Source organism: Vidua macroura, chromosome 2 (assembly GCF_024509145.1).
Source record: "Vidua macroura isolate BioBank_ID:100142 chromosome 2, ASM2450914v1, whole genome shotgun sequence".
NCBI lineage: Eukaryota > Metazoa > Chordata > Aves > Passeriformes > Viduidae > Vidua > Vidua macroura.
Window position 1 is genome coordinate 88,418,440 of NC_071572.1, and position 12,574 is coordinate 88,431,013.

The 12,574-nt window shown below is 37.8% G+C and overlaps 1 protein-coding gene across 2 annotated transcripts in view; it reads left to right on the plus strand.

Moving 5' to 3' along the window:
* The window catches only part of CUL5 (cullin 5), a 32,348-nt gene extending 21,176 nt beyond the window's left edge, over positions 1–11,172 (plus strand). For both annotated transcript variants that reach the window (XM_053970025.1, XM_053970024.1), the window contains exons 12-19: positions 810–942; positions 1,473–1,604; positions 2,239–2,362; positions 3,108–3,283; positions 3,402–3,563; positions 4,236–4,354; positions 5,630–5,753; positions 7,562–11,172. In XM_053970025.1, the coding sequence (XP_053826000.1) occupies positions 810–942; positions 1,473–1,604; positions 2,239–2,362; positions 3,108–3,283; positions 3,402–3,563; positions 4,236–4,354; positions 5,630–5,753; positions 7,562–7,756 (1,165 nt within the window). In that variant the 3' untranslated portion in view covers positions 7,757–11,172. The remainder of the gene's footprint in view (positions 1–809; positions 943–1,472; positions 1,605–2,238; positions 2,363–3,107; positions 3,284–3,401; positions 3,564–4,235; positions 4,355–5,629; positions 5,754–7,561) is intronic.
* The last annotated feature ends 1,402 nt before the right edge of the window (positions 11,173–12,574 follow it).

The following is a 12,574-nucleotide window of genomic DNA, read 5'->3' on the forward strand; positions in this document are numbered from 1 at the left end:
ATTAGCCTGCAAGCTGCTTCATGAATTTAAAAAAAAGGACAAGTTGTCTGAAGAGTTAGCTCTGTGTTTACGAATAGATGAGAGGCTGAAATAATGAGCAAGAAAAATGGATTCCTGAACTTGCTGTGGGCCCTTGAGTAGCAGTCAGGTTGGTGCCATCTGACTCTAGGAATAGGGATTGGCCGTTGCCATTTGGTTTTATTCCCCAGTCTAGACACAGGTTCGGAACATGACCTGTGCTTGATGAATTTTGAAGAACCACAATCTGTCTACTGTAGTATCTTGTTCAACTTTAGTCTGCATTTAATCTCCTAGCTGTTAGTCTATCCTTATAGCTGTGATGAAATAATTTCATCCTGTTTAATATGTGTTAGATGGGTTGAGTTGTGCAGTCTATGAAGTGTGGTGCAGGAGGCTGTTCTTGAGACCTCATTACAGCATACTGAGGAGATGAGAGAAACATTTCACTGTAGCATTTGTTAATTCTTTAGTGGAATACTTCTTCCCATGCAATATTTTGTTGTTTCACACTGTAGTGTCATCTGTACACTTCATTGTTACAGATCTAAAATTGTAATTAGTTCAAATAAGCTGTAGAAGCTTTTTGAAAGTGTTTGGCAGTATTTATTCTTTCAAGAAGAAAGGGTGTTATCCCTAATTTTTCATTAGTTTAACGAGGATATAAATTCACCACCAGGATCCTTGCCAAGGGGATCAGGAGAGAGCGGCCTGTCTTGTTAACAATGTAACTATTCCAGAATAGCAGGATTCTGAATGGTTTGAAGAAATACTGTTCTTCTTTAATCTAGTGTTGGATTGAAAACACAGCCTGAATCCAAATGCCCTGAGCTTCTTGCTAATTACTGTGACATGTTGCTAAGAAAAACACCACTAAGCAAAAAACTGACCTCTGAAGAAATTGAAGCAAAGCTTAAAGAAGTGGTACGTTTTTGCTTTCTATTTCACAATTATTCTGAAGAGGGAATTTGTTTGGTTTATTTCCTTATGTGGGTTGAGGCCTTGATCTTCAAAAGCAGTTATGCAGGGTGTAATAGAGAAAAGAGTTTATTGTGTTATCAAGTGTGTGTGTGTGTTTAAATATTGTAAATCATTCAGTGTTTCATGTCTCCTCTGTTGGTTCACAAAATTGGTACATTAAATTAATGCCTATATGAGATTGTAACATATTACAATAACTAATATTTGTCTAGAAAATAATACAGGGGATTTTCACATACCAGTGTCAGTGTCTTTTTTGATTTAAGATAATTTACTGATATTTGAAAAATTAAAAAATTGAAGGTGTGATATTGTGAAACATTCATTGTTGATGCCTATGATAGTATTAACACAGTTGCTCTTAAGGCAATGTCAAATAGCCTTTCTCTAGTCCTAGTCTATAGTGCCATTAGATCAGCATTCAGACTCATCTGGTTCACAATGCAAATAAATACATTATCTGTTTTTGACAGCTTTTGGTACTTAAATATGTACAGAATAAAGATGTTTTCATGCGATATCACAAAGCTCACTTAACAAGACGTCTGATATTAGATATATCAGCTGATAGTGAAATTGAGGAGAATATGGTGGAATGGCTCAGAGTAAGTAGCATCACATCTTTCTTTGGTTGTGCCTCATGTTTGTGATGAATTAATATTCCACTCTTGAACATAAATATCTTTCTTGCTTAGGTGAGTTTTATCTTTAATAGCTGACCACTCAGGCATCTTAATACTTTCCTTCTGTCATAGTACTTCATGAAAGTAAAACTGTTTGGCTCTTCTCTAGTAGTGCCAGTGACAGATTTTAAAATATTTCACATACAATTATCTAAAGGTTTCATATATTCCATATAAGCAAAATGCAGTGTACTTGTTTAATTATGTAAATAATTTGAGATCAATTCTAATTTTGAATTTTTATGTAGATTAGAATATTATTTGCATGCCTGAAACATTCCTTCAAATTTCAGAACTCATGGATTCTTTAATGCATGCATATGTTCTTCAGCACTTGAATTTCTTTAAAAGAATCACCATATGCCCTTAAGGGATAACTACTTATGATACATGCAAAAAACCCTTTATATCACATTGCAGATTCACTATTACTGTAAAGTGATGATACCAGTGTACTTCTTTGTGCTCTTAATTTATTTGAGCGTATTATTTTAAAAATAAAGCTTTTTCTTCATAGTTTTCTATGTCATATTTACTGTTCTGTTTGTTTATGTAGGAAGTGGGAATGCCAGCAGACTATGTAAACAAGCTGGCTAGAATGTTTCAGGATATCAAAGTCTCTGAAGACTTGAACCAGGCCTTCAAAGAAATGCACAAAAATAATAAGCTTGCTTTACCAGGTATTGTTTTCAAATTATTTGCTACTTTTTATTTTTCTTAGTGAAAAATAGCCCTGTTAAATCTTAGGTTTAAAATTACATCAACTGCAGGTTGAACACTGTCTCCATGGCATTGTTGCCCCCTCGATTGGAATTGTCTGTAGACACTGCTTTCTCCTGCAGTTGATACTAGAGCTGTATCACTCTGTGAGTTGTTTTGGGTTTCTCTTATGAGCAGTCTCATAGATAGATTCCCTTCTCTTGTAGACAAATTGCAAACAGGGGCTTGAATTGGCATCAGCCAGGTGAATGCCTCAACTACTGCCTTTTATGCCCTCATCATTCTTCTAGTTCTCTGTGCTGTGCTCCTCCTTTATCCGCCAGCAGGAGAGCTGGATGCATGCTGTGGAGAGCTTAAATCACGTTCTGAGATTGTTTCACTAATGAGAGAGGCTGAGGAACATCAGGTATTGGATCTGCCATGCTGAAAACCCTTGAGTAGTGCTTATAAGCATCAGCTGTAAAGCTGCACCAGTGTTCAAGGAGCTCTGCAGCAGCAAGAGAAAAAAACAAGTTTCAATCAGTGCTGCTCGCAGACAGCCAGTGGTGCACAGAGTGCCTTAATGTTTAAGTAGGTAGACACCCTGTAACTTTCTAAAAATTCAATCCTTCAGAATTGTGTTGAGAGTAGGAAAGAAACCCAAAACATTTTGGTTTATCTATCTGCTATACCTGGAGATTCATATAATCCAATATCATCCTACAGCTGACTCTGTGAATATTAAAATTTTAAATGCTGGTGCCTGGTCCCGAAGTTCTGAAAAAGTGTTTGTCTCACTGCCCACGGAATTAGAAGATCTCATCCCAGAGGTGGAAGAATTTTATAAAAAGAATCACAGTGGTAGAAAACTCCACTGGCACCACCTCATGTCCAATGGAATTGTAAGTGTGTAGTTTTCATTGTATCAGTCTTAATGACTGCACTCTCTGTTTATTTATAACAGTAAGAAAGCTTGTGATTCAGACAGACTTAAAAGTAAAATTTTCATCCTTTTTACAGATAACATTTAAGAACGAGGTTGGCCAGTATGACTTAGAGGTAACAACATTTCAGCTGGCTGTGTTGTTTGCATGGAACCAAAGACCCAGAGAGAAGATCAGCTTTGAAAATCTTAAACTGGCAACTGAACTCCCTGATGCAGAACTTAGGAGGACTTTATGGGTATATCCCTTTCTCTTGAAACAGATTGCTTCTTGATTTTTGTACTCTGAAATACTGGATTAGTATTTTTAAAGCACTGTCTGATAACGCTTTGAAACTGAAATGTGCCTTTCTTGGTAATTAATCAGTTGCAGTGCTGGCTCCTTGTACTGCTGCTGAGCACACACAGTCTTTACATTAATATGTTCTCCCTACCCAGTGTTACTTCACAAGCTTTTGGAAACTGCAAGAATTTTTTGACCATATGCTGTCTAAAGCAGAGAGTTATGATTGTGTGTTGTCAAGTGGGTCTGGTCTATTTCTAGAAAACTAGTGACACCTGGTAAATACATGTTGCTTAAAAATAACTTCAATGTTTGCTTTAGCAGACTTCTAATTATTTAGCTCATGAATAAAGAGAGAAATCACGTAAGTCAGACTTAACACCACTTCTGTAGCCATGAGTTTGTGTATTTTACTACTTTGTACGATTTTGCTTATGCTAACTCATTTCAGAAGGAGATTTGGTAAACTGTGTCCCCTCTCTGATTTTACTAGTTCCAAACAAGGCTATGTGGTTCCCTCACTACAGTCAGCACCGCAGTGAATTATTCTTGTAGAAAGTAGTTGTTTCCATTTAGAAAGTCTGGTGTTTTATTTTCATTCTTTCTCCCCCTCCCCTTTTCTCTGTAGTCTCTTGTAGCATTTCCAAAGCTGAAACGTCAGGTTTTATTATATGAACCTCAAGTCAATTCACCCAAAGACTTTACAGAAGGAACCCTCTTCTCGGTGAACCAGGAGTTCAGTTTAATGTAAGATGATGTTTGAAAAGTAAAATAAAAATGTACTGTTTTATAAGTAAAGGAATTCACTTTAACTTAACTTTTGTTATTGAAAGTTTTCAAAATTAATCTAGACGCATGCTTTGCTTCCTTGCTCTCACTTATTTTGGCAAGTCATGCTTCAAGTAGGTGATTGGACTAGATGACCTCCAGCAGCCTCTTGAAACAAATGTTTTCATAATTCTGATTTTTGCAAAAGTAAATTTCTTACACACTTAGGGACGAGGTACAAAATTGGAGGCTTTGCTGTGTTCCAGCTAGCAGTAAGTCCATGAAATTTCATGGAAGACAGCTTGTATTCAGTAGTGCTGCATTGATTATTATACACACAGAGGACTTCAGTAACAGAGTAATAAGTTGAAAAAAAAGAAGTGAAGCTGCTTAATAATGTGGTGTGCTGTCAAGAGCCAGGATTTTTGGTGTGGCTCTCACCAGAGAGGCGTGTCTTTATTTCTGTGAGAATTGCAGTACTCTTTTACTGGTGCTTTGAAATCCTTCAAGCACAAGATAATACAAAGAGGGAATGTCTAAGTGATACATACTACATTCAGCGTGGTTTACTTGCTTTTGCTTGCCTATACTCTCAATGCCTATGATGAGTTCCTTGCTAGGAACCTCAGATTGTGTGCCTCATTCTTAGCAGCAGCTGGACATCTGGATCTGTGGAGAAAGAGATAAGTGATGAATCTGCTTTCCTTTGGCTTAGTTTGTTGCCCAGGGCCATAATGCTTATTCCTGTCATCAGGATTCTGAGCTTTATGAAATGATGAGAGGACATGACAGAAGACACAGGTTATAGAGAAAGTTTGTGGGTGACCACTGAAGAATGCCATCAGCTTTCTTTGTTGCAATAGCTGGGTTTTGTCCCAGACAGTTCTTTGATGGAATATTAATTAGTCATATTTCCTGAACTTTGTTGTAAAACCTTCCTCCAAAGAGCCCTACATTTATATAATTAAATTGAAATATATTTTTCTGAAATTCTGTTGTTTCACCTGCTGGATTTACTTGTAATGCTTGCTAGCATTATTTAGGTTTCATTGTGCGGAGACATTGGCATTGAGTTTGATCTGTCAGACAGTTCTCTCACTGCCTTAATGCTAATAACCTATAAGTATCTGATCTGTCATGGTACTTGTTGCTAATTTAAGTTTAACAAGAATTCTGTAATTGAAAGTTTTGGGGTTTGTTTTTGGGTTTTTTGGGTTTTTTTTGCTCACTTTCGTGCAATACAACTTTTTTCAGAAAAAACGCTAAAGTTCAGAAAAGGGGCAAGATAAATTTGATTGGTCGATTGCAACTTACTACAGAGAGAATGCGGGAAGAGGAGAATGAAGGAATAGTCCAGCTAAGAATATTGCGAACCCAGGCAAGTAACCTGCCAGAGGAATGCAAAATTCCCCTATTTTTTTAGTTGTATTATCATTACATGCTGCCTACGGTTGGATGTTGATGTATGAAATGGGTGCCTTTGAATCCCATTGGAATGACTTCTGCTGTATGACTCTATATCCTTGTGATTACCTGATTTTTCATGTGTGTTTGTGCACTTGTAGTTATCAGCCTCCTGGTCTGAAGTACCAGGTCATCATCTTCAAAGAGGACAAAGCAGATATTAAGCAAGTGGTGAAGGCATGTGGTATGGGGTGGGTGACAGCAGCAGATTGGTAATGTTGACTGACACTCACCACCACCATGAATAAACAGCATTGTTGATCTTGATATCTCTTTGGTCTGTATGAAGAGAATAATCTTGGAGGTGGAATCACACTGTCGTAACAGTACTATGACTTCTCCTTTAGAGGAGAAGTTGAAAAGTGCATCTTAGCTGTACAAACTGCAGCTTCCTGCTCTGTGGTTGATAGTCAGCTACTCATGCCAAATCTTTTGAGCTGATAGTTTTTTTAAAAAAGCCTGATTTTTTTTCTGGCATCAGGGATCATTACATGTCAGAATCCAGAACGTCCCTCAGACACTCTTGGATGTTCCGGGCCCAGGTCAGAAGCATTTGAGACCCTGGCATGCAGCCGGAAACCCCTGTGGCTTTGAATCTGATCCATGGAACAATTTACCAACCTTGCAGGAAGACAAGAAGTCACAAAAGTTTAGATATTATAGTAGAAGTAGTCACAACGTGAAAGGAAGAATCTTTGAGTGCTGTACAGGGGGGTTTTAGGCCTTGTACAGAGGGGTCTGAGTTTTGTACATGGGGGTCAGAAGTTCTAAGATGGAGGGATTTGGGCATGCCCTGTCCTTCTTTCTCCTTCCTAACCTCCATGTTCATGGTGATGTTGGCACTCACTGGTTGGTTTAGAGTAGAAAGTCACCATTCAATATAGGTAATAGGCACTGGGGGAAAATTATAACCATTTAACACGTAATGTGTGATATAAAAGATGGCACCAGCCCCCTGGGCAGTCAGAGGGTGTCAGAGACAGTGTCAGTGTGTGTGTGTGTGCCTTTGTCTGGCCTGCTGAATGGACCGCAGCAGTTCAGGAAGAAAATCTTTTAGATAAAATACAATAAACTACCTTGAGACCGGACGACTGAAGACTACTGAGTCTTTCTTTGAAGGCTCGGGTTGGAGGAGAGACTTTTCCCCCTTTCAGGGTCACCCCAATCTGGGGGTGAGCCCCGGCAATTACATACAATGGAGTCTCATTTTACCTTCAAGTTTCAGGTCTGTTCTATCAGTCAGGTTGGATTGCAGGCCATGCACATTGTGAGTTGTACCACCTGATGTAACATATGATGTAACCATTCTGATAGCAGCAGGGTTAATGCCTAGTTGTACTTAGGAAGTGAGTGAGATGTTCACAAGGTATATCACAAGTCACCTAGGAAACTGCAACTTCTGTTCAGGGAGTGAGTGAACATTTGGTTTTAGTGAATAATTAATTCACACTCTAGATACAGGATTTAACTGCTCCTTTGACTGGAATTGTCTTACATCTCTTGCATCTTGCCAGTGCTTCATTCTTTTCCTTTATCAGCTTCTTTGTAAAAGCAGTTCTATACAGGCTAGAAAAATGCAGCATAGTTCTGATTTCTAAGGAAAAATACAGATTGCCTTGCTGTCTTGCCTTACCAGGATCCTCCTATTAATGCTGTGTTCATTTTGTCACTTCACCCAGGCATTTTAAAAATAATTTTTCTTTTCCTCTTGTCCCCCACCAGGAGGCTATCATCCAAATAATGAAGATGCGGAAGAAAATTACTAATGCCCAGCTTCAGACTGAACTGGTAGAAATACTGAAAAACATGTTCTTGCCACAAAAGAAAATGATAAAAGAGCAAATTGAATGGCTTATAGAGCACAAATATATCAGAAGAGATGAGTCGGATATCAACACCTTTATATACATGGCATAGTTGGAGGACTCTGCAGGATGCTGAGAACATGAATGGAAGGGTGCTTGGACAGACAGCTGCAACAGTTTGTGCTGCAGAAGGACTTGTTTTGACTTTCGTTACATATTAAAATCCCTGCCTTACCTTACAGAGGACTATATTTTGCCAATCTCATTCAGCTAGCATGATGGCATTCCCTTCATGTTGCACACTTTTAACAGCATGCTGTTTTGTGGGAAACTTGCATTCATGAAGAGCCCATTGTGAACTTTTTAAAGTAGATTTGATTTATACCCACCAGGAAGAATACAGGTTTGGGTTTTTAGGTGACCAGTACTTGCACAAGGAAAAAATATTCAAATATTCATGCACTGAGGAACTGCTATTAGTTTTGTTTTGGATTTGTTTTGTGTTTCGTTTGGTTTTGGTTTTTGGGTTGTTGTTTTTTTTTAATGCAATTAGGACTAGAAGTAGCACTTTCACTTTTGTGTTTTGGATCAACAGAGTAATGTACTGTCCACCTCTGATCCTTTTCATGTAATAACATTTGAGAGACACAAACACATGCATCACAACTGATACATATTTGTTACAGTTAAAACCTGTTTGCTAGAGCAGTGCTTCAATCTAGTAACTGGATTTTAAAAATTGGCACATTGACACAAAATTAATTCCAAGTCAGCAGTGATATTTTTCTCTAAGCAAGAGATCATTGTTTTTAAATTGTTTCATGTAAACAAGTGGATATGTTGTTACCTTAATTTAGATGGGTGATTTGCTACAATCCTTTTTGACAAGGTAAAAGTTTCTTGAATGATACTTCACTCTAAAAGCAGTTTTCATGGGTGGGTCTGCTATAGGAACAGAAATATTAAGTGTATTTCCTTGTACATTTAATATTTATATTCCAAATATTTCAGTATGACTACATATATCAGGATGCATTAAAGAGTAATTTATGCACAACTCCCACAGAGAATAACACTTGAAGACCCCTGTACTATTTCCTCAGTGGTAACTTTTATATACATGCAAGGTTAATCCAGTTGGACTAGTCAACATCTTTATATGAAAAATAAACCCTCTGCTTTTTATTTTGTAACAGGTAGGGTAGGAAGTCCACTTCTGATGAAAATGATAAAATGCTAAGGTAAAATACCTTGTTCAGTGTATGTAGAGAGAGTGCCAAACACACATCAGGAATCTCAACTTCTTAATGTTACCTCTTCCATTCTCAATCATCTGAATAGTCATTTGGCACTGCCCTACTCTCTGCTGTTCTGAAATGTCCCAGCATGTACTGGAGCGATACCATGAGTCATAGGAGCAGAGTGCCTGTCTTAGGACAAAGGTAAGTTGCGCTTTATTCAGTTCTGTATGAATATTTCTTCTAAATTGCAAGTGTATGAAGTTATTTTTTAATTAACCAGTTGAACTTCAACATCTAAAGGCCTCATCTTCTTTGATGATGAAATGGGGAAGAGGATACAATGAACTTTAGTCAAAAAAGAAAGCCTTCCAGTAAGTTAGAGGAGGAGTTTTACTTTCACATGGTTACAGTAAAGTATACAGTAGGAGTGGTTTAAAAGCAAACTCTCCAAGAATGACTGTTTGCACCCTTAAGCAGCTGTGTGCTCTGTTACTAATGGAAATGCCGGTGTGACTGCCTGAGAACAGTGTGTATTTGGACATCTGTTTGAGTAAGAAAGTCTTTGTAGTGAGGGTTTCATGACCACGAGATGAAAAAATCAAGGCCTGGCCAATTACAATTGATTGAAATCCTACAGCTTGTGTTACATGCTTTTATTGATACTCAAAAGTAGATGCTATTTAAAAATATTGCATCTTTTATGTTGGCCCTGTGGTGTTGCAATTCAGAATCAAAAGGAAGTGGTGCTCTGTGTAGTTAACCAATTAAACTATTTGAACATTAGAAAACAAAATTTTAATAAAACACTTTGTGCTGCAAGACTTTCAGTCTTTGTAACTTTAAAGTAATAAATACTTACTTGGGATAACTGGGGAGAACGTGACAGTCTGAGCACACTCTTCAACATGAAAAATTCCGACCCTTAACCAGAGAAGAAAGGTGTGAAATGGTCACGTGGTAATTTTGAAGCCATTGGTTTAGATTTGAGAGAGAAGTTTAAGAGACTCCATCTCAGATACAACTGTTTAGGAAGCTGGAATGTATGCAGAAAGGAAAAGCTTGCTAAAAGCAAAGGAGCTACACATTCCCTCAACTAATAAATACAATACAATCTGGTTGTTACCTATACATTTCTCAAAACCCTGGATGGAAATAGAATTGGTAATGTGCCTATGGTATGGTCATTTTTTCTTTAAATATATACCAGAAATGGATGTCGGGTTTTTTATGAAATCTAAGACAGACACCAGCAAATTTGTTAAAAGATGCAGAATCATGTTTAGCATCCTTCATCAGGTCATTTCACCAATATGCACTTAAAACTAGTATCACCTGGGGCACAGGGAGATACCTGGGGTAAGCTGTTCTCTTGGAGAGGGTGGAGTTCAGATCTAAATGAAAACTATTCTTCACTTGCAATATGGCAACAATGCACTTTTAAGGCTGCAGTTTTTAGCTATGAATATATATGTCCAAAGACCTAGCTTAAGGAGGTGCTGCATCTGAAAAACACGTTGCCACACACACTGCCACGGTGAATAGCTAAGGAATGAAATCTGGTGTAGAACGATGGGGGGGGGGGGGAATTACTCTTAATGGGTTTAATTAAGAAATACTGTTAAATCTTTCTCTGTCCCAACAACTTGATGATAATCTCAGTTTCAATTTTGAAGTCTTCCATTTTCCTCTTTCCACAGTTGATGTCCCTAGCTTCTACTTTTACTCATTTATTTTTTGTTATGACTGTAATGCAGTTACATTTCCAAATGACAATGTGACTTTCTCATTTTCATCTTTTTAAAATTAATAGAAATGTTCTGAATGTTCACATCTTGCATTTATCTGCATTGGGATGCCATTGTCCTGTAAAGTGCAAATTTTAAAAATACAATTGGCAAAAAGATTTGATAGTTTTACAGAAAGATTTGCTATCTCAAACTGTTTTCTATTTTCATCTAAATGACTGGGATGCTATCTTTGTAATTCTTGAAGGTCATATTTGTGAAATAAACAATACATGAAAGCTTTCCTGTCATATACACTATATGTAGTCTGGAGTGTTGAGCGAACTCGGGTTCCTGAGTTGTAATAACTATCTCCGTATGGTATTTACAATTTTGAATGTGTGCCACTACCAAGATAATAATGCTGTACAATTTTGAATGGTGGTAGTTTCTGTATGGCAGTCCAGCTGAACTATTTTGATGTACTGCTTAATTTTTGAATTTTATTTTTTAAGTTGTATAATTTATTTTCTTGCAAAATAAAAATGTAATTTAAAAGACTACTCATTTAGCAAGGTATTTTGGTGTCTCAGCCTACAAAATTTTTAATTTGAATTCAGGTGCTGCTCCTAAAATTGCCACTGTATGAAATTTGCCTGACTTCAAGTCCCAACAGCTGTTATGATCAGAGTAATTAAAAAACAAAAGTGGAGACTTCCAATTCTTTTCTTGTTAAAAATTTTTACATATGTAAGATTATATGTAGAGCTATTTAGTCTTCCAAATTCTATTTAAAGATGAGCTGTAGTCTTTCAGTCAGTGTATCAAAACCTGCCATGCCAAAAGTGGCTGGGAGTTGCCTAACTTAGTTTGTGGCATTTTAAAAAAGGCTATGTCTCTGTGCAATTTACAGGGATGAACTTGGATTGCTGAATATTTTGGTTGATTTGTCTCTGAAGTTATTTACAATGTGCGTCACTGTAAGTTACTGGTGTTGCCACCAGGACCTTCAGGTAGCTGATCCTGCAGTAAACACTGATGCGGGAACAGTCGCTTGCCTGAAGGAGTGCTTTTAATGTAATGGCTTTTCTTCTCTAATTGTTCTTGCCTTTTAATGTGAATCTCTTTTTATATTTCAGCTCCTTTCTTTAGGTGCACCAGCTAACCATCGGTGTTTTGTGCTTTCTGGTACATGCGGAGTTTAGAATTATTTGTATGGAATAAGCAGCTATTTTTAAGCAACTGCTCAGTACTGTGCATGGGAATTGGCCAACTGGCAGTTCTTGCAGGCAGAGGTTTTTTTTTTGGTGGCAGGTTGCCATTATTTCCAAACTTTTCCCCCTCTTTTAGGGCAATATATAGTCTTTCCCAATGATTTTTCAGGAGAAGTTGTTCTCCAGAAGCCAGTTATTGCAGGAGTTCCTTGGCTGAATCAAGTCCTACCCCTGTAAATTGATCACGTTTTGGGTAGAATCAGTGATGTAAATACAAAAGGCTTAACCTGGTTCATTCTTCTGATAAAGTGAGAATGTGGCTTTATTTTCTTCTTTGCTTTACCTGTCAACAGAATCATAGAATTGTTTAGGCTGGAAAAGACCCTTGAGTCCAACTGTTAACCCATCACTGCCAAGTGCATGACTAAACCATGTCCCTGAGTGCTACATCCACTAAGTCCAGGGATGGTGACTCGCTTCCCTGTTTTACTGCTTGACAACCCTTCCAAGAAAAACAGTTTTCTTAGTATCCAATCTAAACCTTCCCTGGCACAACTTGAGGCCATTTTTTTGTTACTTGGTAGAACAGACCAACCCCACCACCCTTGGCTGCACCCTCCTTTCAGGCAGTTGCAGAGTGTGATGAGGTCCCCCCTGAGCCTCCTTTTCTCCAAGCTAAACAACCTCAGCTCCCTCAGCTGCTCCTCACAGGACTTGTGCTCTTGATCCACTCCCTGGATATCTCAATATC